Source organism: Onychomys torridus, chromosome 1 (assembly GCF_903995425.1).
Source record: "Onychomys torridus chromosome 1, mOncTor1.1, whole genome shotgun sequence".
Classification (NCBI taxonomy): domain Eukaryota; kingdom Metazoa; phylum Chordata; class Mammalia; order Rodentia; family Cricetidae; genus Onychomys; species Onychomys torridus.
The window spans coordinates 77,947,881-77,974,964 of NC_050443.1; the positions used below are offsets into that span (position 1 = coordinate 77,947,881).

At 54.5% G+C, this 27,084-nt stretch overlaps 1 protein-coding gene across 4 annotated transcripts; it reads left to right on the forward strand.

The window, feature by feature from the left end:
- The first annotated feature begins 758 nt into the window (after nt 1-758).
- Wnt11 (Wnt family member 11) lies at nt 759-19,416 on the forward strand. Of its 4 annotated transcripts, none has more exons than XM_036199317.1 (6): nt 759-1,081; nt 4,696-4,878; nt 11,232-11,467; nt 12,842-13,119; nt 15,676-15,968; nt 18,713-19,416. In XM_036199317.1, the coding sequence occupies exons 2-6, from the start codon at nt 4,796-4,798 to the stop codon at nt 18,885-18,887; spliced, it is 1,065 nt and encodes a 354-aa protein (XP_036055210.1). In that variant the 5' UTR covers nt 759-1,081; nt 4,696-4,795; the 3' UTR covers nt 18,888-19,416. The 4 variants fall into 4 exon arrangements, with proteins under 4 accessions (XP_036055210.1, XP_036055224.1, XP_036055216.1 ...); XM_036199331.1 differs by having other exon boundaries at nt 12,842-12,955; XM_036199323.1 differs by lacking the exon at nt 759-1,081 and adding an exon at nt 2,827-2,874.
- The last annotated feature ends 7,668 nt before the right edge of the window (nt 19,417-27,084 follow it).

The window sequence follows — 27,084 nt, forward strand, 5'->3', positions numbered from 1 at the left end:
CGACTAATAAACTAGCTAATCCTTGAGCACATTCTGATGTTGAAATCCCTAGAACGAGGGAGACAGAAGCTGGTGGAACCACAGCACCCGATGGATAGAGTGAAACAGGGCTGGCCTCAGGTCTAGTTGAGGAAGGCCAAATGGGGCGCGGGGAGGGGAGGGGACTCAATTTAAGACAGGGCTACATCTCAGGGCACGTCCTCTCCAAGTGCCATTTAGTTTCTGAAGCCTGGTCCTCTGCTGGGACCCATACCCTACAGACTGCTGGGTGGAGTCGCCCACAAGACTCCCCTACAATCAAGCCAGAGTCTAAGACAGACAGTCGACTTGGAGCCGGTTTACAATGCCCTTCACATAGAGAGCCCTAGCACCTCCTAGAAGCCAGCGCCCCTCTGAGATGCCTAGCAAGATGGCCCCAGGAGCCTTCCAGGATCAGGACTAAGACCCAAACTCGGGGCTCAGAACCCCCAACACCTGCAGCAAGTAAGTTACAAGAGCACTTTGTGACACCGGGCTCCACACCGTGACCCAAGACCGACCCTCTGGCTGCTTCAGGCTCTTTTGCTGATCATTCAAGCTTTCGAGGTGGGCCTTCCGTGCACCCGGCGCGCCGCTGGCACACAGCAGGCACGCTTTCAACACTGGCTGTGGCGAGCAAGTTCCCTTCCGTACTGCAATAGGGTGCGAAGTGTCCCGGAGCGCCGGACGGGCGCCGCGGGTCCGAGGCGTCATGGGGACCCCGCCCCCGCCCCGTGCGAGCCACCGGGTGGGGATTCGGCGCGCTGACGTGGGCGGATCAAAGCGGCGGTCCGCGCCTTATAAAGCGCTCGGGCGGACCGGCGCCGCAGACCGTGCCGGGAGAAGGGAGAGCTCCGCAGATCCGCGAGCGCAGGCCTGAGAGCCGAGCACAACTGAGAGCCGCCAGGATCCGCGCCCCGATTGCCAGGATCCTCTGCACCCCGCTGTGCCGCGTCTTGGAGAGGCTGTCCTAGTCGCTCCCACAGGCGGGGCCGCACTCCCAGATTCCAAGGGTGGCCGAGGCTGCGGGGTACGCAGGGAGCGCCAGGAGAGTACTCCGAAGGTGAGCAGTGGCTGCGGGCAGGCGTTCATCAGGGACCCGCTGGGGTAGGGAAGGAGGCGACTGAGCCCAAGAGACCTCCCTAGTGGGCACCCACTCCTCTTCTTTTTATCACCTCTCTCCTCTGCAGCATTCTGAAGAACTCCCCTTGGCAGAGCACTGCTGCCGGAATGACCTGGGGGACCAGGGGACTAGGGGGGGTTGCCTGATGGGGTGGGTTGCACGGTTCCTTCAGTTCTCCCCTAGCTCTTTTTGTCCCCCCTGTCCCTGGACTCGGTCCCCTCCCTCGCAGTCTGCGGGTTGATGAGGTCACGCCCGAGCCACCCCGGGGGTGGGAGATTTGGATACCGCGACAGAGGGTGTGTGTGTGAGGAGGCTGGAGAGGGGGACAAAAGGCCGAGAAGTCCGCAGCTCCTACCAGAGCCGGAGGTGGGGAGCTCCGGATGGCGAGAAGGGAGCCTAGAGGCAACTTGGGAAACGTGTGTGTGTGTGTGTGTGTGTGTGTGTGTGTGTGTGTGTGTGTGTGTGTGAATTTGTTTACCGACCTGAGCTCCAGGTTGGGGGAGTAGGGAGGAGAGTCCTGCCCCCCGCCCCGCGTCACATCTGGAGCCGCTCCGAACATCTGGCCGAGTATCTAGGCGCGTATCTTCCGCCCGTGGCACTGAGGTGCCTCCACGTCCCTTACGGTCTTTGGGAACGCAGGATCCGGCTCCAGCGGGTGGCAGGAGTCCCGCGCTCTTCCTCTCCACTCTCCAAACACCGCGTCTCCGCGGTGACCGGAAAGAGTCTCGGCTGAGCTTAAAGCCAGGTCTCACGCACCCTCGCAGGTAACCTTGAAGCTGTCGCTCGGCGTCCCTGTCGCAGCCTTTCCGTTGTGAGAGCTTCGCGGCTAGGCTCCTGGAGCGGCCCGCTTGACCCGTACACTGGTGCGGATACTGTCTCCGACCGAGCGCAGCAACAAATCCTGGGCCAGCATGGCACATTGTGGTGGGGAGAGGTTTGGCAAATCCTTGCCGGTTGGGCTGAGCGAGGAGGCTACCTTCAAGTGACATTTTTAGAACTCTCAACAGCTCCAAGCCTTAAGACCACCTGTTGGCGGCCAGGGGCTGGGCTACAGTGCCCGCGGTGTCCAGCGTTTGCACAAGCCCAAGAGGCCCGTTTCTCCGACTGCTTGCAAGCGGGTAGCTTGGACTCCAAGGAGAAGAAAGGATTGCTCTCCTTTATCTATCTATAAGCGTTGCTCTTTTCCGCGGGCCCACTACGAGACTGTCTCCAACGCCGGCTGGGAGCCCAGGCTGAAACAAGAGGTTGCGTAGTTAGTGCAGGGCTAACCAAAACAAGTCTTATGAGATAACCAGGGCCAAGAGGGAAGTCACTCTGCACTTCATCCAAGACGGGAACAGTAGAGCCCAGGAAAAGGAGGGGACTTGCCCGAAGTCCCACTGTGTGAGGCCGGGGCAGATCTTTCTTCGAACCGAGGCTTAGCGCCCTCTGGCGGGTCGGGGACTCCCCAAGGCGAATGCGCTCTGACCCTCAGGGCGCAAGCTGAGGGTGACCTGGCGGCTCGCGTTGCTGTCCTGGACCTTCCTAGGTAGGATAAGAATAATGTCAGGATCCAAAGGCCCAGGCCCAAAGGTGCTCCCGCAGCAACGCGCCGTAGTGGTGGAAGAAGTCTAGGGCCGCTGGACTGCTGAGAAGAGCAGAGAGTAGCTGGAGGCCTGGGTCCCTGTCTGCTGTGCGATCTGGGCCACCCCTCCTCTCACTAGGAGAGTTGAGCTGGACACTGATACCACGCTGTAAGTCCTTGAGCTTCCTTTTGCGACCAGCCCTTGCCCTTCCCTTCCCACTCAAGAGTTCTGGGCGCCTTGGGCGATCCCACAGTTAAGGAGGGAACAAAGAGACAATGACTGGGGTTTTGAGAGCTCCCCTCCACGGCGATCCTGCAGATACTTTTCTGGTTTGGGGAAGTGTGTAAACTTCCAATAGCGAGGGAAAGATTTGGGTATGGAAGAGGTGGGAGGAGGAGTCGGACCACACCAAAGATCCCACTGAGACCCCAGCCTGGACTCGCTTGTGCCAAGCACTTCGGACGGGGCGGGGTGGGGTGGGATTCTGTGAAGGAGGTGTGTGTGTGGGGGGGGGGGGATTCAAGGTTTTCTACTTAGATTCCTCTTGATTCTGCCAGAAGGCCCCCAGAAAACTATGACGTCTCAAATCCCAGTCAGAGAGTGTGTGTGTGTGTGTGTGTGTGTGTGTGTACGCGCGCGTGCATGTACAGAGCACAAGAGCACACACACGTGCACAGGCTACACAGGTATGTAATAGTGGATACAGAGAGAAGATCAGACGAAGATCAGAACGTTAGAGTACAGTCCTTTGTTTTTATAAAAGGAAAAACTAAGGCTGGGGTGGTTGAGGGCTTGTCCAAGCTCCCAGAGCAGAAGAGAACCGTTCTCCCCTGTTCCAGCGACCTCCCCACCAGCACCTCCCCCAAGTCTGGCACCTCCTTCTTCAGACTCTGTAGACCCCTTTGGAAGGAATCCCTTTGTCTTTGCTTCTCCAGAGGAGAGGGGGGCTGTGTATATTCGGGGCGAACGCCAGGTGTTGGTAAATTTGGGAGAAGCCGGGAAGGGAGTTAATGAGGTGAGAATGAAGAGCGAGCAAGCCTCAGAAAGCAGCTCCGCAGCCTGCGAGCGGGCGGGGTAGCGGCTCCTCCGCGGCCCTAGCTCGCCTCCTGGCGGCCCGAAGCAATCCCTTGCAGGCCTGGAGCTTCCCTGCTCCGCTAAGGGGCTCTGGCGGTGCCTAGTCCGGACCATGGCACAGAAATAGGATGTCCGAAGGGGCACTTCAGATCCCTCAGTGTGTAAAGAGCATCCACCACCATTCCATTTTTCCAATTTCCCTTTCTCATACTGAAAAGTAGGTGCCCAGAGGAGGCAAGTCTTCTATTTTCTTTCTGACCCGTCCTAGCGAGGCACAGGTTAGACGAGACAGCTGAACAGCCCAGCACCAACCAGGCGCTCACTAAGACGGTTTCCCATCTCTGGTCTCCAGTTTCCTTGTCTGAGATGGAGGGGGTGACAATACCTATCACAGGACTGGGAGGAGCAAAGGCGGCCACACGGAAACTTCTTTGTAAAAGGGAAACTCGGGATGAACCATAGAATCACCAAGGCTGCAATAACTAGTAATCAATATCATGGGTTCTAATCGGAGCCCAAATCCCTTCCTGGACCGGCTGCCTCGGCCCAGGGCCCTCGTTCTTCTCCTTGTGGTTTGTCCGTGCGCCTCTCGGGCGGAAGTCTCGTTCGTTCGCCGCCCGCGGCTTGCGGTCCTCTCCAGGCTCTGGTCTGGGTCTCCCCTAGCACCTCCGTTCTGCAGCACCTTGTGCTTGCTGCAAGTTACAGCCCTGATCCACCCTGGGCGATACGCCCTCGGCCGTGCACGGTCCTCACCTAATCCGAGCCTGACGCCGGCGGGTCTCGGGAGGTACGGGGCGGGAGCGGACGCCTGCCTCGCTCGGCCTCCCGGGCCCGACCCCTCCTTTGTAATTTGAATAAAACGCCTCCCAGCCCGCGCACCGCCTTAACCGGCCGCCCCGCTCTTCCCGACTGCAGGCGGCGTGCGCGCAGGACCGGCGGCGGTGGCCTGCAGGCGGCGGACTTCGGCGCGGCTCCTGCAGGGTGCGACCCCCGGGAGCGCCGGGCGCGCGCGACGATGAGGACGCGGCCGCAGGTCTGCGAGGCTCTGCTCTTCGCCCTGGCGCTCCACACCGGCGTGTGCTATGGCATCAAGTGGCTGTAAGTAGGAACCCGCTTTCACTCCATTGGGCCACGGGGCGAGCGGCTGGAGAGGTTGAGTGGGAGCACCAAAATCTGCGAGGCCAAGTTGCCTTGGGCGTCGGGGACCAGTCCTTCTTAAGCCTCGGCCACCTCCTCTGTGAAATGTTGTTCTTACCCTCCGCGAGCTTGCGAAGTGGGTGAGGGGATTTTCTTATCCAGGCCAGGGCTGCGCAAAGGCCAGAGAGGGACTTCGAAAACGTTCTCTCCGAGGGGCACAACCCAGAGGTTGTGTGCTCAGTGCAGGACACACGGGGCAGCTCAGGATCCTGGCCTGTCAGCCTCCTGACGGTCTGCAAAGACAGTTTTGACCCCCTCCACCTGGGCGACCTTGGAGGAAGTGTCACTCTACGACTACCCTCCCCACCCCCCGGTGGGGGGCCCAGTGTACTCGGTCTGCCAGAAGGATAATTAGTACTTTCTCGCTGGGATCAGATAGGAAGCTCCCTAGAGAGCTCCTGAGCTGCCAGAGGCTGAGAGCACACGTGCAGAGTGTCCAGTAGGAGTAAGTGGTTGCTGGGGGCAATCCCCCGCCCTGCCCTCCAGTTTCCCCAAGTAGTGCCTGCTCCTCCTGTGGTGGCTGCTGGAGGCAGTGTGGAAGGAGTGGGGTGAGGGGGGAAAGCAGCCCCTTCCCGAAGGAGCTGCCCCTGGGCTGGAAGAGATAAGCCCCGACAGTAAATAACTTTCCAAGAGCTCTAGGCAGAGGGGACCCGGGGGTCGGGGGGGGGGGGCGGCTCAGAGGAGGGAAGCCTGGTTGGGTCACCCATGTGGGTTACAGAGATTTTCCACGGCCTGCCACCTTCAGCCGCAGAAAAGTTGGGCAGGTAGGCGCTGTGAAGGAGACTCTCAGAGTACAGTGCCAGGGTGGGAGAGTCTAGAACGGACATGTAAGTCTCTCCTTGGGTCATGTATAGGGAGCCTCCAGATCAAACGGGATAGATTATGGGCACTGAAGAGAGGCCACGGGTTAGCTGGAAGAGAGGATGGTAGCACACTGGACCTCTGGAAGACAGTCTTGAGGTCACTTGGTTCACCCCTTTCTGGTGCTGAGTTATTGATTAAATAATTCCCATCTTCATGTGCTTCGCTTTAGAAGAAAGGTGGTCTGTCTGCCCTGGGCAGGTCCCCTCCCACCTCCTCCTGCTACTCATAGGCACTCTCGCCTATTCTTACACCAGCCAGGACACAAGTCAGGGAGAGGAGCCCCCTTCACCACCACTGTTTTACACACCAGGAGGCGAGGGAAAGTAGGAAGTTGTTGAGAGGTGCAAGGGCCTTCGTGGCTGAGAACCAGACTCGGGTGACTACTCATTTTGCTCATAAAGGGTCCTGAGGACACTGCTCTTGTCCCTCTTCACCTGTCCAATAAGGGAATACTTCGATTCTGGGATGCATGTGACTCACTCAGCCCCAAGCTGGCACGTGCTGGGTGGGGTAGGTGGCTGGTTGAGAGCAACGCCCAGCTTAGCTCCACCCTGTAGTCTAAGCCATGACACTAATGGGCACAGCTCAGTGTCTGCCATCAAGACATTCCTCCCAGGGAGGACTTGATGGGCAGCGATGGAATGTGAAGCAGGTGTCCCAGGAGGAAGAGCGTGAACAGAAGTATGGAGGCAGGAGCATGCCCTGACCCTTCTTGCAGGGAGCAGGAGCCAGGGTGCCTCGCAGGCAGTGTCCTGTGAGAGCTGGAGGCCTCTCCCTGATTAGTTAGCACTTCTTGTGACAGGTGACAGTCTTATCACTATTCATTCACAATAAGGAAGCTAAGGTGCAGGGAGGCTAAGTAACTGCCCCAAGACCTGTCACATGCTGGTCCTCTGGGACTGTGAGATGAGAACCAAGCAGAGGGTTCAAGAGGCTAAGCCTTGATAATGGTTGAACTATTGCTGGAGTTGGAAGACAGAGAAGGACTTGGGAGGAGAAGTGGAGCTGAAGAATGGTAGAGCCAGGCTGGGTGGCACAGGCCAGTAATCTCAGCTACTGAAGAGAGGGTGAGGCAGGAAGATCACAAGTTCACCTGGGCCACAGAGGAGTTCAAAGCCAGCCTGAGCAATGGAGTGAGACTTTGACAATGTAAAGAAGTAAGGCATTAAGGGTTGGGGGTACAGCCTGTGAGGCCCTGGATTCAATACCCTGCCCACGGGGAAATAGCGGGGGTGGGCGTAGGCACTTGTGCACACAGATGCAGCCTTGCTGTGTGCTACATGCTGTTTTCAACATATGCATGGTTGGTTTCAGTCTCCCGACCTGTGCTGTGTATTGTTTCCCTGAGCAGAGGAGGAAAGGAAGACCTTGGAGGTTCTTAAACAGAGTTTCCTAGTCAATGAGGAGTGGAGCGGGGCATTGAGTCGGGCTATTGGTAGAAGGAAGTCCCAGGGCAGTGTGCAGTGGGGGTGGGGACTTATCAGGGCCAGCTGTCCTGGGCAGTTCTGGGGACCATGTGCTTGGGCTTGGAAAAGTGACCTGAAGATGAAAGGGACATTTGACACAAGAACTGAAACCAGATGTGGCTTAGTGACCTGAGGTGCCCACCTGGTGGGCTTCTGGGACAGACAACCTAAACAGGTGGGATGGGGGATCGGGGAGCAGGGTCAGAACTAACTTGCCTAGAGATACACTGAGAGCCTTGAGAGCGAGTTACCTCCAAAGCCAGAGGTGGGGGAAATCATGATGGGTCAAGTGGGGGCGGGGAGCAGGTGTGAGCCTTTTGCCCCCACCCCTCCGCCCTGTGGAGGAGGGGAGAGGAAAGGCCCTGGCCAGCTTGAGGCCCCTTGGAGGTTGCCCTATCAGAGCAGCTGGCTGCACAGAGCCTGCCACTCAGCAAGGGCGAGAGTCCTCTCTAGGAAGAGTCTAAAGAGGCTCTGCTTCTGCCAGGCAGACCTTGGGCAAGCCTTCAGCCTCTCTGTACCTCAGCTTCTCAGCTCTGACCTGGGCTAGAAGGAGTCCTGGCCTGGGGTCTGGGAGGTCTAGCTTCTACCTGGGATCTGCCTCTGATTAGCTGCTCACAGAAATGGGCAAGTCCTGCTCACCTTCCCACAGGGTTGGCAGTTCATGGAAACGCCTTTCCACTCTGGCTAGCCAGTGTCTGAGAAAGGTAACCAATTAGAGCTCTCCTTAAGGATGATGCTGAGGATATGGAGCCAGGGGCCTCTGAGGTCTAGGCAGTACCATGACAATGGTTTCCTAATTTTCTGAGTGAAATTTTTGTTGCCAGGCTCAACCCACTGCCAGGTCACCTCTGGGTGTGCTTCTGAGGCCTTTGAAGTCTAGTTCTGTCCAAGCAACCCTGAACAAAGAGTTTGGTTTCACTTAGCACTGTGAGAGCCAGACTGAAGAGTGATAACAAGAGGCCTTACTTAGCTCAAGGCACTCGAGGCTGTAAAGGGTAGGGCCATAAGGAAGGCCTTTTCTGTAAGGTGGCCTTACCTGACTGAGATACCACAGAACTGCCTGGACACAGGGCTACTGGCGATCCCAGGAAGACCCCTTAGTGACTGACTAGCCAGGAAAGAAGCCCCTTGGTGGGAGGAGGCAATGAGCCCCTTGGCCTCAGGATGGAAGGACCAACAGGTATATTCAGTGGCTGGGGGATGGAAGACTATGGCTAGGTGAGGAGCGGAAGGAACTCCTCAGCTGTACACTGGAAAATGCCCTCATCCACAGAGCTATGAACATTGAATACTATAAACTGGGAAACTGAGTCTGCTCACTGGCAGTGACTTGCCCAGATCATATGGTTAATGTAATGGTTAATGAGTAGCCCAGCAGCTTGAACCAGGAGAACCCCCAACTCCTGCACAAGAGAAGTCCCTCCCAACCCATGGCATAGACTCCCCAGTGAACTCTCTGTTCCCTCCTGTCCTCCTGCATCCTCTCCCCCACATCCTCACTCCAGATAAACTGAAATGTTTCCAATTAGGGGTATTCTGGACCAGACCCGCTTGTGAGCTGTCCAGGGTGGCTCCCCCGCCTCTGCCTTAGTCCTGATTGCCTCCCCAAGGGGGCTCACTTACCCAGGTCATTACCGCTAATCAGCGGATGCCTGGGAAGCCCTTGCAGTGCGTGGGGGTGGGGCAGTAGGTGTATTGCTGTGCCAGCTGCTCCCGGGGGTCCCATGGATGCCCATGTCCCTCTGTCCTGGACAGTGGTCTGGCTGCACTCTGCCTGTCTCCACTTCCAGGAGCCTGGGAAGAGGTAGCCCTCTGGGAGGTACCCTCCTAGAGAGGATCTTGTTAGCCTAGGGCAGGGTAGGCAAATGCCTGGGGACTTCAGAGGGAAGAGGAGCCAGGGAAGCAGAGTCTCCCAGATTCTTCCACCACTGAGCCCCAGGTACTGGGGAACACTGGGCACTGTTCCCGAGAGCAGCCACAGCCCTCAGGAGCTGCCTGTACTGCTCAGCAGGAAGGGCTCCATCAGCACCCCACTTCTTGACTAGCACCCTACTTTTAGGTGAGCAGATGCCTAGGGTAAAGCCAAGAAGTCAGTGGTGCCGCTTGCATGGGCTGTGTGCCTCTGGCCCATGGAAACCTTCCACTTTAACTATAGGAAACATTAAAGACACAGCAAGTGAGCAGGAAGAATGGAGTGGTGGGTCCTTCCCACCCAGGCACTGACAGCTTGTAAGGAGGCAGGCAAGCTCTGCTGGCCATGTTGACTGGACTCCTGGGCTGTGGGAGGGCTGCTGTGGTGTGCTGAGGAGAGGAGGATCCACACAAGGGCCATTTGCCTCTACAGTCTGAGCCACACAGGCAGGCTTCACAGGTAATGCCACCAAGCCAAATGGCCAGGAAGCCATCTGAGAGACGTACCCTGCATGTTCCTTCTCTATGGTTTGGGCTGGTGTGGGCCAGGGCCACAGGAAAGGACACTCACCTTTGCTCTTAGGCTAGGTAAGGCATCCTAACCACAAATTTCAGGCCAGGCCCTCTGCCCTCAGGGGTCTACTTCCTGGGTTTGTATTCTGTTTCTGTGTGGGGTGGGGGTTAGGGGGTAAGGGTGGGGTTATATGGTGGGTGGAGTGTGGCAGACAGAGGCAGGAAGAAGCCAACTTATCAAGAATTACCTCCTTTGGCCTTTGCCAGGATTTAGTAGTTGTTCAAAGAGTCGGCACAGCACAGGAAGGAAACTGATTCTCTTCACTCCTTTCAATCTAAGATTCCCTTGGCAATGAGCTGAGGCTCCCAAGTCTAGGGTCACAGGCATGTGTCATTGTGCCTGACATAAATACATGATCTTACTTAAGACCCTCCCCCATTGTCTTTTGAAGTAGCAATGGTCACTGCAGCAGCTGAGGGCCGTGAGGCCCAGAGAGGTTAGGTCATTTGTCACACAGCAGTGTCTCAAGCTCATGCCTTTGCCTAGGTCAACCTAGGAGCTGGACTGTCTGGGGCCTTGGTGCCTCATTGCTGATGGGCTTGTCTAGTCCTTAGGCCAGGTGCTGGAGGAAAGGGTCTATGCCACGTTCATAGCCAGAAGAGGCTGGGAAGCCTTGGTGCCTATTCAGTATTTCTTCAATGTGTAGAAGTTCTTTTATTCACTTGGGTACAAGAAGGAAAAGGCATTCCTGGCATCAGGGCAGTCTTGGGCAAAGGCATGGTGGTAGGAAAGTCACAGGATCACCAGATCCCATCCAGGGAAGAGCCGTGTACAACTTTAAAACCCTAAAACCCATAGGGAACCAGTGATCATTGAACATCTGAGTTAGATATTGAATTTTCTAGATTCTGGATCGCCCTAAAGTTCAGTGTCCTTGAACTGTTGAATAAATAGCAATCCTTTGCATAGGTGTGGACTTTACAATGGTGATAAAATGGCTGTAGAATTAAATGCAGTCATGGTGTAAAGCCCTTAACTCATGGTGTGCAATACCGTAATGGCTTAATTAACAGCACGTGTAATCATTAGGAGACTCGAGCCTTAGCCCTGGTTCTGGCACGTAGCTGCCAGTGCTGAATGAAGGGAAGGAAGGGTAATAATTCATGGCCAGGAGGACTGAGGCAGTGGCTGGCAGTGCTTTGCAGACTGTAAATGTGTTCATTCCTAAGACAATTTCACAGTTCAGGCAGGATAAAGGATGCGATTTTGTGTTAGAATTAGGGCAGAAGACCCAGAGAGAGACAGCGGTCACACCCCAGGTCGCAGGTGGGTGGGCTAGGGCAGGCAAGCCACGGCTCTGCTACGTGGCCCTTTGCCTTTTGATTTCCTGGCTCCTTGCAAAAGTGACTTGGAGTCTGTCGAGGGGAGGGCTGGCCTGCAGATCAAATGCCCCCTCACACCCTGTCTTTCTTCCGTTTGGTGGTTTTCGGGGTATGCAGGGCACTGTCCAAGACGCCAGCAGCCCTGGCACTCAACCAGACGCAACACTGCAAACAGCTGGAGGGCCTGGTGTCTGCGCAGGTGCAGCTCTGCCGCAGCAACCTGGAGCTCATGCGTACCATCGTGTACGCAGCACGGGAGGCCATGAAAGCCTGCCGCAGGGCCTTCGCCGACATGCGCTGGAACTGCTCCTCCATCGAGCTCGCCCCCAACTACCTGCTTGACCTGGAAAGAGGTAGGGGCTGTGGGGCGCTGCACTGCCGTGGTGGGAGGATCCAGGCGGAAGCTCTGCGTGTTTGGATAGGTGCGTGGATTCATGGGTGGACGGATGAGTGAACAGATGGATGGTTACACAGATGGATAAGCCATGGCTGGCTGGATGCTTGAGCGGATGAGTCATTCATAGATACAGGTTTCAAGCACGAACTGGGGAATGAATAAATATTAGTGAGTGAATATATCAGCACATACATTGGCCCGAATAACACTTCAGGACACACATGTGCTATAATGCACGGATGAAGGAAGGATATTGCCATAGAGGGCACCAAGGTGGCTCCTTGCTGTGCTGAAAGCCACATCAATATAACGAGACTGGTGTATAGCCCACCCCTGTGGACCTAGGCAAACCTGGTTGGCAGAAACTGCTTCGGTGCACAAAGTAGTCAGGGCAGTAGATAGCTTTGAAGCATCCTGGAGGTGATGTGGGAACCTGAGTGCACACACACTAATGTCCCACGATGGCACCTCTCCCCACTTGCTGAGATGTCTGAACGCCAGGCAAGCCTTCCCAGGTGCGCTCTGCAGTTAAGGAAACTGAGCTCTACAGGAGTGGTGACTGCTAGTTAAGAGACAGGGTCAGGGTTCAGATGCAGGGCCAGGACAGCCTGGAACGGAGTGGGAGCTCACTGGCTTTGTGCCCATTTCCTGGAGCTCCATCACAGTATCTTTGTGCTACATACTGGCTGGCTTCAAACATGGAAATGCGCTGTCTACCAGTCATGAGTAGTGGCCAGACTGTAATCCCAGTCCGTGAGAAGCTGTGGCAGTAAGTTAGGTCGAAGGCAGCCTGGGCTGCATATTGTCTCCTTGTTCCAGAAGCTGCAAGTCTGTGTGTGAGCTGTCAGCAGGGCCATGCCGTCCCCCTGGGTCCCCAGAAGCCCCTGGTGGGGCTGTGGGTATTCTGCAGTACCCTGACCTGCAGCTATGTCCCACAGCCCCATGTCAGATGATGCTCTCCCTCCGCCTGTGTCTGTGTATCCCCAATTCCCTCCTGCTCTAAGAACACATGACCGGTATGGCTTCATCTTAGTAGTGAGAGTCTGTGCAAAGACCAGGTTTCTAAACTGGCTCTTACTCCTGAATTCCTACAAAGGCTCAGGGGGCTGAGGTCTTTGCTTATGTAAAGCGTCCCCTGACTCTTGGTGAAGGGCACAAGGGTGCGTTGTGGGCTGGGAGTGGCAGGCTGTAAGCCTTACAGTCTTTCTCCTGCACTGCCCTGGTGACAGCTGGGTCCCTCTGAGATGGATGAAGGAAAACGGCCTCAGCCTCGGGCCTGGGGCTGACCTCCTCCTGTCCTCCAGCCCGCCGACCCTCACCTCTCCCACAGGTACCAGGGAGTCAGCCTTCGTGTATGCCCTGTCGGCCGCCACCATCAGCCACACCATCGCCCGGGCCTGCACCTCTGGCGACCTGCCCGGCTGCTCCTGCGGCCCTGTCCCAGGTGAGCCACCCGGGCCTGGGAACCGCTGGGGAGGATGTGCAGACAACCTCAACTACGGGCTCCTCATGGGAGCCAAGTTTTCCGATGCTCCTATGAAGGTGAAAAAATCAGGATCCCAAGCCAATAAACTGATGCGTCTACACAACAGTGAAGTGGGGAGACAGGTAACCACCCCCAACCTGCCCCAGAGGGTGTGCCTGGGCCGCTGGCTGGAGAAGGGCCCATGGTGGGCCCCATGAGGGTGTGGGAGAGGGGACGGGCTGGGACTCTGCTGCTCTTTCCTCTCTAGAGCTTGGGATCACCTGCCCCTTCTGCTCTAGGGAGTCTCCGAGATTCAGGTGCTCCAAGCAGAGGGAACAATGAACTCGGAGCCCCGAGCTCTGATTTCTGCCCCTTCTCCAGTCCTGAACTTCCTGAGTGGCGACCTACCTCCTCTCTGGCCCCATTCCTTCCTATCTATAAAGTGGTGACAGCGTGGGAACTCCAGACTTCCTTCAGGACAGGGAAGGGGGCTGGGCCGCAGGCTTTATACCACACTACCTCCTTGTCATGGGGAGGGGGATCCACGCTGCTAGAGAGCATGGCTCCCTAGCATCAGCTCCCAGTGTCTCCCTATGTCTCATTTACTACCCAAAAGGCTGGATGAGAGTGGCAGTGAGTGAACCGAATTGAACTTTTACGTGTGTGTGTGTGTGTGTGTGTGTGTGTGTGTGTGTGTGTGTGTGTGTGTGTGTGTGTGTGTGTGTGTGTGTGTGTGTGTGTGTGTATTAGGTGAGAGTATGACTTGGGGAAGTTGGTTCTCTCTTTCTGGGTTCTAGGGATCCAACTCAGGCTCCATAGCAATCCCCTTTACTTCTGAACAGTCTTGCACCAATCCTGGTGTGAACATGTGCTCCATGCTTTATTCTTTCCCTCCTGGGACCACAGAACAACTCCCAGAAGGTTCTGTTGTTCCTTTCCCACTGATAGGGACAAGGCCCCAGGAAGAGCGTCCGGTACAGCAGAAGGAATCTCTCACACGATTTAGCTCTGGGTAGCTCAGCCCGGAACACATGGCCCGAGGAAGCTGAGCCTGTGGAACCCACACAGCTCCACCCGTCACTGGTGCCTCTCATGTCAGGACTCTTGAATGTCCAGGCCATCCTTGCTTGAACAGTCTGGGGAAACTGAGGCCAAACCGCACTCTGGGTCTATTTCAGAGCCTAGCCAGGGGCTCCTGCCTCCCAGCCCTGGGGCTTGCCCATTGTAGATCCCAGAGAGCTTTTACCAAGCCCCACTGATGCTCTGTGGCAACCTCAGCCTCCAGCTGGGGTGCAAGAGGAGACTTGGTTTTCATCTCAGGGCATGTCAGTCTGTTCTTGGAGTCACCTGCAAAAGGTGAATGCTGGCGGGGAGAAGTGAATACTGTTCCCTGGTAGTCTGGAGCTGTGCGAGGATTAAATGACACCAGGTTAGGCAGTTTAGTGCGTGCTCACGAGTGTCCACCCTGACTCAAGGAGCCGTGTCAGGGCTCTGTCCCTGGTGCCGGTGGCCCTGTGTGTGTCCTTCCTCCCCCTCCTAGGTTTCCAGCAAGTCCTAGACTTTATATCTAGTATGCTTCCTCAGTATACTTTTCCTGTTGCAATGATAAAGATGATCCCGGACACTTTGCCTAGCTCCTGCCAACTTACTGACTGTGGGATTGGGGCCAGGCCAAGCCAATCTTAGCCTCAGTTTCCCCAACCAGCTGATGCAGAGTGTGAGTCCGGGTGACTCGTGACCCTTGCCAGACAAGGGAGAGGGAAGTGTCATGTGAGCAGAAGAGGGGTCTGAAGAGCTGAATAGGAAGGTCCTTAGAAGGTGTCTGACCTCTGATCCTCAGACACCAACAGGAAACTGAGGCCCAGGGAAGACTGTAGGGAAGAGTCATTTCTGAGACCAGGTCTGGATCCTGCCTGAGGCCCTGGCCCAAGGGTTTCCAGTTTCCTCCACGGCTCTGATTTAAACTGCATGTTCAGAGCCAATATTGATTTAAACAGTTTTAACTCACACACCCCTTTGGTGCAGTTCATTTAACCCTTACAACACTCTACCAGGTAGCAGCAGCATGCGAGCTTCGTACTTCAGAGCAGAGGCCCTAAGTGGTGACGGAGTGTCACCTGGCAGCCATGGGTGGGTCCAGAAGGAAGTGCCTCCCAAACCACCATCCTGTCTCCTTCCTGTCTCTCCCATCCCTCCCCAGCTGCCTTCCTTCTTGCTGCCCTTCTGCCAAGCCTCTAGAGAGTCCTGGTTTTGTGGGAGAGAGAAGGCATGGAGCAATCGAAAGTCACAGCTTTTGGAATCACTGTCAGACACAGGTTCAAATCCCAGCCCTACAATTTTCTAATTGCAAATTTGGGTGTCAGACTTAGCATCTTGAAGCCTTCTTGTTTAGGAAAGGGGAAAGAGTGGGTCCCCTGGATGGGCTGTGGCAGTTGTGCTAGAGCACAGAGTGTGCCTGTACAGAGTGTGTATCTGAGAAGTACCTGCAAATGCCACTCTTCCTGCCTGCCCCTCTTAGCTGCCCTGGAGTGGAAGCATGATGCCCAGCCCCTCTTAGCTTTAGAGCCAAATGCTCCTTCCCTTGAGGATCCAGTGGGACATGAGTCCCCAAGAACACCCAGGCATGGAGTGGGGGGCCAGGGCCCTGACAGGCCAGGGAGGGGTTCTGGCCATCTTGCTGACACCCTGCCTGTCCACAGGCTCTCCGTGCCTCCTTGGAAACGAAGTGTAAGTGCCATGGGGTGTCTGGCTCCTGCTCCATCCGCACCTGTTGGAAGGGGCTGCAAGAGCTCCGGGATGTGGCTGCTGACCTCAAGACCCGCTACCTGTCAGCCACAAAAGTGGTGCACCGACCTATGGGTACCCGCAAGCATTTGGTACCCAAAGACCTGGATATCCGGCCTGTGAAGGACTCAGAACTAGTGTATCTACAGAGCTCCCCTGACTTCTGTATGAAGAACGAGAAAGTGGGATCCCATGGGACTCAAGACAGGTGAGTGCCATGCCATCCACACAAATGCTGCACTCAAGGCTGGGCCAGGCACAGTGGTGACTCAGCCGGCATTTGGAGAGTGGAGTCCTTGCCCAGTGTGGGGAGGAGGTTCCAGGGAGCTTAAAGGGACTCTGGGGATCAAAACTCACGGCCCCACCTTCTCCCTAGATGGGAAATAACAGTGGTAGTACTGTAAGACAGGGATGAGGAAGGGTTGCCCGACATGAAACGGAAGCTCAGTAAGTGTCATGTGACCAGGCGAAGGCTAAATGCCCACCCTGCGTTTGACAAAGGAGGAACTGAGAGGCACAAGGAGAAGCAGAGGCAGCATCCAACCTAAGGCAGCTGAGGAAGTACCCAAAGCAGAGCAAATGAGCTTTGTAGAGAGGTCTTATCATTTGTCTCCTGATAGAGCCCCTTCCCAGGCTCTAGTCCTCCCATGTCTCCTGGGGACTACCTGGGTTGGGCCTGGGGTCCCCACAGCTGGCTCAGTCCTGGCTCTGGATAGGGAGATAGGGAAGACAAAGAGCCCATGATAATGTTTGCCTGCAGACTTACTGTGTGCCAGGTGGGGCTGTTAAGGAACTAGGCAGCTGCTTTCTCGAAGATGGTTCATGAAAACCCAGAGAAGAAAGCTCTGTGATCAGACGTACCTGGGAAGGTCTCTGGTCATCCCCAAGGCCTGAGGGAGCCTCAGCAAAGGATTTGATTAAACGGAGTTTCCCAGAGGTACACAGCCAGGGAACTCTTTTATTAAGGAGCCCCTCACAGCATTCCACAAAGCTGGTGCTCACAAGGTTAGGGAAATACGGAGCAGAGAGCGGGTGTCTGGGAACGTGTCTGGCACATAGTTGGTGCCCAGCCAGCATCTACTTCCTCCACAGTCCACGGTCCTGCCTGTGAGAAGGGAGGGCTGGTTTGGGGCTCCGTCCCCACAGGCCAGGGCTCTGTGAGGAAGAGGCCCAGGCTCCCATCTGGAGGCCAGATTGAGGGGGTCGGCAGAGTGGAGACGGAGTGGGTCAGGCAAAGGAGACAGGAAGGAACATGAGGGCTTTGAAGCAGCGGGGCGAGCAGGAGCAGCCGAGAAAGGGAGATGATTCTGGAACACAGAGGGGCTGGGCACAGGGGCCTAGAAGACCATGGAATGAGCAGGGGATCATCTTGCATCAGTATAAGGCTCTGTCTGCAGGCTGTGGGTCAGTACCCCTGCCTGTTCCTCAGCCCCCTACTGCTCTGTCCCCAACTGTATCCCACAGGCACAGTCCTTTAGCCCTGGCCCAGAGGACAGTCCACATGAGTAGCTGCCTCTTTACTAGGCAGGAAAATGGCGGCAGGGAGGCATTGCCTTTCACTGAGACCTCCCTGGCTCCTCACCTCTTGCCCTAGCTTAGGGAAGGAAGGTGAGCAGTGGCCTTGGTGCCAGCATTGAGAAAGAGAACTTTTGCTCATCACTGATTCCAGTGAGCAACTGCTGCCGTGCATTGCGTCTGCTTCACAGACAGAAGGGTGCAGGAATGTCTCTGGGGAGATGAACCACTGCAGCTCCCTGGGACAGGCCCACTCAGTAGACAAAGTGTCCAAGCCCACCTTGCCTCCTGGGCTGTTTTTAGTATTCCAGAATGTATCCTGGGTTTTCTAATTGTAAAAAAGACACTCACCTCCATTACAGAATAATTAAAGATTAACTATGAAGGCAGGGCCTGGGGACGTAGCTCAGTTGGGAAAGTACCTGCTTTGTAAACTTGAGGATCAGCTGGGCATGATGGCGCACGCCTTTAATCCCAGCACTCAGGAGGCAGAGGCAGGCAGATCTCTGTGAGTTTGAGGTCAGCCTGGTCTACAGAGCGAGTTCCAGGGCAGACAGCCAGGGCTGTTACCTAGAGAAACCCTGTCTGGGACTCCCCCCTCCCCCAAATGGGGATCTGAGTTCAGATCCCCACCATCCACATGATGGCATAAATCTATAACCCTAACGGTGAGGTGGGTGCAGGGATGGGAAGGTATCCTGGAACTCACTGGCCAGTCTTGCCAAGTGGATCCCTGAGCTTTGGGTTCAGTGAGAGATTCCTTCTCAATAGATAGATGATAGATAGATAGATAGATAGATAGATAGATAATAAATATAGATGATAGATATAAAGATAGATGATATAGTTAAATGAGATAGGTAGGTAGGTAGATAGATAGATAGACAGATGATAGATAGATAATAAATATAGATGATAGATATAAAGATAGATGATAGGTATAGTTAAATGATAGAGATAGGTAGGTAGGAAGGTAGGTAGATAGGTAGGTAGATAGGTAGGTAGATAGATAGATAGATAGATAGATAGATAGGAAGAGAGTAAGACATTCAATGTGGATCTTGGCCTCCAAATAAATGCATGCACACATTTGTGCACATGGACCATTACCATGCATATACTACATACACACATTTTTTAAAAAATTAAATATAAAGTCAGGATTAATAGACACTGATTTGAGGATTCTCATGGGATTTAGAAGTGGTGGAAAAAAGGAAACCAGACAACTCAGGAAATAAAACAGCCCCAGCAATTCCATCACAGCTTATTGTAAACACTGAGAAGTTAGAAAAGAAAGTTTCAGTTTCCCTTAAGATGGATCCCCCTTCTCGGAGGGCGGGGCCAGCCACAGTGGTGAGGCTGCAGGCTGCTTGGCAGGGAGTGGCAGGTGCTGGTGGTGATGGGCAATCACTGACCCCTTGTCCCCACCCCCAGGCAGTGCAACAAGACTTCCAACGGCAGTGACAGCTGCGACCTCATGTGCTGTGGGCGTGGCTACAACCCCTACACGGACCGAGTGGTGGAGAGGTGCCATTGCAAGTACCATTGGTGCTGCTACGTCACCTGCCGCAGGTGTGAGCGCACAGTGGAGCGCTACGTCTGCAAGTGAGGCCGTGTGCTCCGCCCCTGTGGAGGGGCGCTGCTCCCCAGAGGACCCGCTGAAGGGCCTGGAGACCCTGGTGGACTTCCCTGCAGATCTCGGATGCCAGGCGTGGGAGGCGGCTTGTGCTGTGACTCCACTTGGAAGCCACCAGGAACAGGAGGCCTGGTCGCCCTGGGAGGGCCGGGGGATCAAAGGAAACCGATAGGATTAAAAATAACCTGGCAGCCTGGGGCCTGAGTGCCCACACGTTGCCTTCCAGGCTGCTCCAAGAAGCCAGGGCAGGGATGTAAGACTGGGTGTCTTTGACCTTTCAAGGCCAGAAAGACCAGCCTTCCAGAATGTTCTTTGGGACCCTGTGCCCACCACATGGAACCACTAACTTGGGTTGTAAATTTTTATTTTCCTTCCCCCCCTCCTTTGGGATGTGGGAGCTACAGAAATATTTATAAAATATAGCTTTTTCTTTGGGGTGGCTCACTTCAATTCCTCTTTATATATTATATATAAAATATATATATAATGATTATATTTTAAACAACTGTGTGAAATAAATGCTGAGCAAGCCCCATCCTGCCCCCAAACCTCTAGCCTCCTCAAGTGAACCCAGCAGATCCTGGTCTGGCAGGAAGATTCTCCAGTTTCTAGACAAGGCGGCCTCCCATTGATGTCCCGGCCCCACCCGGTCGCCCATCCTGGTCCTGGACCATTTCCCTGTATGTGATCTGTTGGTCAAGGGTGAGGACAGACGTCTTGAAACATAAACCCACTTGGCAGTATGTTTACTCCTCAGGGACATTCTTACAACCCCAGCACAGCCGTTGGCATGCTTTCAGACCCATTAAGCTGGCTGCAAGGAAAAGCTACCCCAGGAAGCGGAGACCTTCGGGAGGTGGCCTTGGTGGGTTTTCATTGGGACCCCAGATGGTGGGACTGGCCCATACTATTCTGCTATCTGATGATGACTAAGGTTGGAAGCTAGGAAAGACCCAGGCTCATAGCTCAAGCCTGGACCAGGCTTGTGGCAGAGGATGTGCTAAGAAGAAGGGACCAGCAGGGCCTCTTCTCTTTTCGTTTTGGGTGTGGGTCAGGAGGACCAGGCAGAACCATGTGAGGAGGAATGGAAAGCCAGCTGCAAGACAGGCTTGGGGAGAGGGTGGGGATCAGATTTGGACCCGGATGTAGATGGAGGTACAGGTTGGACTCCCATGTGGAAATGAGCAGACATTAGGGTCTGGGGTTCTGATGGAGGCCTGGCTACAGGGTCACCTTTGTCATTATAGCCAAGTGGGTGAACTGGCAAGGCCGAGAGGACCTGGCCTGTGATGTCTGTCTACAGACTGGAGGTGGAGATTGAAAGGGTGAAGGAGGGACAGCTAAGGAGGAAGCAAGAGCTGGGAGGGGGGGCATGGCCGTCCCCCTCTGAGCTTAACTTCCTTTCTTTTTAAAAAATATTAATAGTGGAAACAAAAATGCACCTAAAACTGAGGCTTCTAGAAGGACCACTTGTTCTTGCTTTTTTTATGTGGTTCTTCAAACTTGACCTTGGCCTCCCCCCTGGCCTTGGGTTTCAGGGCTGGGTCTCTAAAGACATCCTTGTTGACAACACTTTTGTCCCAGATATCCACAGAGGACCTTGTGGGCCTACGGTGATTGTAGTTTTAAACTCCCGCAAAGGACTTGATCTTTGACCTCCTGGCAATTGTCACTTCTCGGGGCTAGTGGTCAGCTAGCCACCAGAGCATGGTCATAAGGGCAACCTGAGAGGTACCATGATCAGTGTTCTTCACAGTGATGGCTCTGTCTCCGGAGTAGTATCCAGCTGGCAAACTTCCCTAGGTTTCGTGAACTTGCCCAATTCAACATCAAGCTGCAAAAAGTAAGCTTATTTTTTGAAAATGGGTGACACGGGAGAGCCAGCCTGGCCCATGGAAGCTCCCACTTCCCAACCCCTCAAGACAGAATCAATTGTTAAGCACCTACATCTTGTGCTGCTTGTGGCGGGGTGGTCCACCCAAGACCAAGGATACATAACAATGTTCCAAACAGTTTCTGTCTGTGGCTCCCACACTTAGCAGCCAAGGGATGGGCTCCCTCAAAACCAGCTGGAAACTGAGATATTACCCACAGAGGCCCTGCTGAACAAGGCCTTGGAGCCTGGGCAGGGTTTTATGGAGAGGAACAGGGACTCCTGGTGGGGCCCGGAAGACAGAATGGAGGATTTGCCAGCAACCAGTCTGGTCATAGGGTGGGAGAGAGCAGGGTTTTGTAGCTATCTAAGCTCTGCCTGCAGGCTTGTGGTGTGGGGGTGGCAATCACTGAATCAGGAGCTGGAAAGAACCTCCAGATAAGTCTGCTCTCCTTTGAGACTTTTCCAGATGAGGAAGTCCCAGATGGGAAGGGCCATCCTATGGCCACTGCTGAAGAGGCTGAGGTTAGAGTGGTACCCTTCCAGGGTGTCCAGTGTCTATGTTCTGCTTTGGTTGTCTTTTTTTCTATTTGTTTGTTTGTCTATTAACTATAGACATAGCCTGCCCCCAGACATAGCCCATCCCCAGCCATAGTCCCTAGAGCTCACCACCCCTCAGCTCTGGCTATGAAGCCTGGCTGCTTAGATGCCTAGCTTGGGCATAATTCTCCCAGAGGCCCAGAATTGTCACTCTTTGAATCCCCTGTTAAGTGTCTTCACATGTTCCCCTTCTCTGGCTCCTCAGCACCCTTGAACCTTTCAAACAACTATCTTAATTCCCCTCCCCTCCAAGGCCCAGGTAGACAGCTCCTTCTCCAGTGAGCCTTCCTTGACAACCTTCAGCCTGGGTGGGTCTCTCCCAGGTTCCTACAGTCTCTGGGCCCCCTCGAATGTCCTGTTGAGCTAGGGTGTGCCCAAGCCTGTACTGTGTCCCAATCTGCCCCCATCCCAAGCTCTCTGAGTCTTCCTGGGCTGAGACTAGCTCATGAACCCAATGGAGCTGAGTATAAAACACGCCTCAGAAGGGTCGAATGAGGGGCTGTCTTTTGAACCTTACTTAGGACAAGAAGAAAGGGGAAGCAGGCCACATGATGAAGAGTAGCCGTATTATTATAAACAGGACTGGTTACTCTGTCCCTTCTGTGTCCCAGTCCGCATTAGCCAAAGTCATCTCAGCAGCCTCCCCACAGATGATGTCACCACCTGACAGGAGGAAACTGGGGTCCCCAAAGGACAGGTGACTTGCCCCATACCATGACCAGCTCTCAACAGTGGGGTTCATGCCCCTATTGCTCTGGATGGGAGTGAGATTTGGTAACTCAGAGCAGGCTGGCCCCTGACTCAGTGGGCCTGTGGGCCTGTCGTTGACTAGTCTCTAGACTTGTGATGAAGCCCTGGACCTTCTGGCTGGCTAGGAGCTGGGCAGCCAAGCAGGAGGGGGCTCACTGGATCCTGGAGGTCTGCATACTCCAGGCTTCAGGGTTGAATCCTGCTGGGTTTACTCAGCAGGGGCGGGGCGTCAGTTGTTGTGAGTCACAGGCTCCCAGGGAACTCCAGCAGCCCTGGAGTTTACTGTGTTCGGAGATTTAGAACTCTGCACCTTCGAGTTTCCGAGTAAAACCTTCTTCCATCACGCACTGGAGAGCTCAGAGGACTTGGCATCAGAACTTTGGGCACGGCAGGTTTCCCACCTGTACCATCCTGAGTCGAGAGTGGCCATCCTAACTCTGAGCCCCCTGTGCCGGCTGAACAGCTTAGACCTGTGTGGGAGGCTGGCTCGAGTCTCCGGAGACAGGCTTGGGGAGAGACAAGACGGGAGGAAACAGGAACTTTCCGAGAGGGAGAAAGATTAGTTTGTGGGAAAGGGGAGAATGGACAGATAAGGCCCCGTGGAGAGGTAGCTCAGGCCAGGGGAACCACACCATGTGGGGCCCAGCCCAGCCCCAAACATCTCTGCTGTGTTCTGCCACAGACCAGAGGACACAGACCAGGCCTCAGACAGGAGTCCAGACCTGAGAGAGGCCAGATGGTGTACAAAGAGATCTGGCATCGCCCAGCAGCTCGCTTACTCTCTTGTGGTATGACTCCAGGCAACCTCTGGCCTCTCTGGGTCTCTGCAGCCGCTGTCTTTAGCTACCATAACTCTTCCGTGGCATAAAGCCCACCATCTCTGTTTTACTAACAAGGACTCATAAAAGAAAAAAAAATGTGGTTTAAGGTCATGGCATACCAGTGGCAAAGTCAGGATTCAAAAACCCAGCTGTCTGGCTCCAGCTTCTAAGCCTGTTCTTGCCTTCCATGTTGGCTCCCAAGGGGTGAGAGTAGCCTCTGCTGAGTGGGGTTTGGTGTCTTTCGGGAGGGAGAGAGAACAATCCAGGACTGAGCAGTTTGGAGGTCATGTGGTTACTGCCAGGCCTTCCTCAGGTGAACTACTACTGGGCTGTGCCCTGCCTGTCCACCAGGCCACCACCCACCTGCAGAGATGGCTGGCTGCAGGCAAAGTACTTGAGCAGTACTTTAACAGGTCCCTTTGGCTGGGAAGCATTGGCACACACCTTTAAACCCAGCACTCGGGAGGCAGAGCCAGGTGGATCTCTGTGAGTTCGAGGCCAGCCTGGTCTACAGAGAGAGAGATCCAGGATAGACTCCAAAACTACACAGAGAAACCCTGTCTCAAAAAGAACAACAACAACAAAATAAAACAAAACCAAAAAAAACCCAAAAGAACAAAACAAAACAAAAAACAAACAACAAAAAAACAGGTCTCTTTGCTCGCATGAATAAATCCATTATCTGTTCCCCAGGCTGGTGGCTGCTGAGGACATTCTCCTTATCAGTCCCAGGGTCTCCATTGCCTCACCTGCATAGGCCTCAGGGCCAAGGTTGGGGTATGTGAGGGAAGAGGAGCAGGAGAAAGGCTTGCCCACAGCCACAAAGCTGATGAGTGAAGACAAGACCTGGAGAGGGGCCTGTGCTCCAGTGCTCCTGGGCAGGCACAAGATGGCATTAAACCCCAAATGTTTACTATGTCCCACTGCTTCTGCAGCCATAAAAGTGTGCTGGGCTCAAGGGGACTGAAGGGCAGGAGGCAGGCTGGGAGGCACAGGGTCTGCGGCCAGCAGAGGCCGTGAATTTGAAGGTTCCTTCCAGCTCTAGATTCACAGTTAGGGACGTTTCCTTGACTCTGGGCCTCTTCTTGGAACCAGTCCAGGACACAAGGATGCCGATTCTAGTTTGTGTATGGTTCGGAAAACCCCAAACAGTTCCCTTTGCCTTTCTCCACCAGGGGCACACAGATGGTCCTGTGCCAGCCTTTCTCCTTACTCTCACATCTCCAGTTCCAAGCCCTGTCCTCACCCCAGTGCCAGCCAATCCATCTGGCCCAGGGCAGGCAGCCACCTCAGGCAGACCCCAATTCCATTAACCCTAGAATCTGCCTAGGAGGATATCAGCATGGCTGCCCCAACAAGGCCCACACCACTGTGGCTGGAAGAACAAGGAGCAGGCATGGACGGGGAATACTGGGGCAGGGAATGAGACAGGGGCCCAGGTCTCTTCGAGAAGCAGGCTCGGGGCCTTCAGGTTTATGGATACTGCAGTTTTGTGGGGTTCCAGGGAGGAACCCCGGTGGGGCGGCCCTGCTCTCTGTGACAGCTGACACTCACTGACTGGATCGAGACCAAGTCTCCACTCCCAGGTTGCCTCATCTCTGTGAGAGTCTCCCCTCACACACACCTCAGGGCCCCTGTGCTACTTGGGCCGTGGACAGTGACAAATTGGACTCTGAGCATATACCATCTTGGCCACTGTGGTCTCCCAGCCCCACTCCAGGCTCGAGGAGAACAAAAGTACCAGTCGTGAGGCCCCCATCAGGGAGAGGCTGGAGTCCTTGTCCAGACTGGGTCCATGTCACTTCCCTGCTGCTGTTCACCCAGTGTTTGGAGAGTCCCAGGCCCCATCCACCTCTGGAGGGCAGTCTATAGATGAGAGACCTGAGGCTCCTTCTCCACCAGAATCCCTCTGGTCCTGGCCTCAACCAGGTTCGATCGTGCCGAGCCTTGCCACCTTGTCCCCAAGCTTCAGTCTCCTACACACCTGGTGGGTGTGGGCAGTGAGGCATTCCCCCAGATCCCTCTGTCGAGCAGGGCCATGGAGGGATTGAAGCAGAAGCAGAAGCTGGAGTTCAGCATCCTTTGGATGAGGACTGGTCGCTTGAAGCAGGACATGTATTCCTAGGAGAAGCTCCCAAAAAAGGCATGACTGGAAGGTTCTAGAAGAATTATACTCACAGCCAGACATGGTGACACAGGCCTGTAATCCAGAACTTGGGAAGTAGAGGAAAGATTGAATTTGAGGGTAGCCCGGGCTATATAGTAAGACTTTATCTCAGAAAGCCAAAACCAAGGCCAGTGAGATGCTTCAACGGGTCCACATCCTTGCTGCATGGGACCAGCAACCTCAGTTTGACTTTCAGAGCTCATGGAAGGGTGGAAGGAGAGAACCAACAGACAAAAGTTGTCCTCTGACACACATGTGGTATGTCAGCATGCATACATGCATCATGTGTGCACATCCACACAGTGCACACACATACATATATAACAAACAATCAGTTAAACAACAAAAATCCCCAAATCTCTGCCTAAGAACAAACTTTCCAGATTTTGGCACCTAATACCTGGGGACATGGATACCCTGACAGAGTTAGTCTCACTTGGAACTGGGTCCCTACGGTGACAATGCCCCATAATGACCTCCTCCAGGCACCTCTTGTGTCCTAGGCACTACACGTGCTGATGGTTATCGGTTACCCCATGAGCCTGAGACCGCATCCTTCCTACAGAAACAAGTCACAGAAACAGGACCACATCATCTCTGGATGGCCCGTGTCACTTTTTGTGACTCAGTTCTTTTATGTGTAAGATAAACCGCATCCCACACCTGCCTCTGAATTGAGGAAAGAAGCCTAGGGTTTGGGTGAGCAGGAAGAGACTAAGCCTTGAATGATAGCTTGGGACCATGGAGCCAGGATCTGAGTCCTGGGCTCCTCAGACAGCCCCACCCATTGGTCTTGTGGCTCCGTGTTCTTTCGGTCCTGGAGGACAGTCCCTGTGACAGCCCTTGCTACAATGTCTTGGTTTTATTATTGAGGGAAGAGGGAAAATGTACCTAGTTAGCATCCGGGCACTTTCACATAGGCCTGGTTCTCCTCCTGTGACAATTCCTGGGGCATCAATCACATGGTTATTGGTTTTTCCCCAATGCCACTCACTGAAGGGCAGCCATGCAGCCAGTGTCCATATTCCCCTGACGACAGCCGGAGGAAAGAGCCAGATGACATCTTGGGAGGTCTGCCCAGTCTTTCTGCTTCCAACCCCATTCTACAGATGAGGAAATGGAACTAGAGGGTTATGTCTGCCTCAGGACCTGTTGTGGGTCAGAGGCAGAGGCCTCTGTGGAGCTTGTGACAGAGTAAGGTCAGATGCCATCAATCTCAATCTCCTCTGTAGTGGCCTCAGGGAGTGAGGCTGAGTCTGGGTGCTTGGCCGCCTAGGGAATGGACAGCCCAAATGTTTAGTCTATGCAGAAGGAAGCAGGGCTCAGATCCTGGCCCAGAGGCCCTGATCAGGCCCTGTGCTAAGAGTCATAGCACAGAGCTCTACATCCAGTCACCTGTGCCATGTCCCCGGGCTCAATCACATACTGTTAGGGTGCCTGAATGCCACCTTCTGTAGTTCCTCTGAATTAAGATTGTGTTTCTCATAAACATTCCATTTCCCCAAAATAATAATAATTAGCACAAATGCTCAGTGATACATGGGACCACTATATTCTGAGGTACCCCCAAAACTCTACAGGGCCAACACTGTAGGCTGTTCTATATGGGAAACCAGGGCTCCAGGGGTCAGTGTGACTTCCCCAGGGTGACAGCATGAAGGAGCTAGACCAGTGAAGGGTTGGGATAGAAAGGCCCCTGACTCACAGAGCTCAGCTCCTTACTTCCTTTCCCCCTGAGAAACCGAGAAACCATGAGGTAAGCCAGTCTTAGAATTTAGCATCAGAGGCAAACTCTCTTCCCAAGAACTGGCATGCTTTCCTGGTCACACAGTGCAAACTGCCTTTACTGCGGCCAGTACAGGATGGTCAGCCCTAATCACAGTCATTACGCAGGTTTTACCTTGATTGACAGTTTTCCACTGACTTCAGGGACCTGTGTTGGGGTTTCCTTAAGGGCAT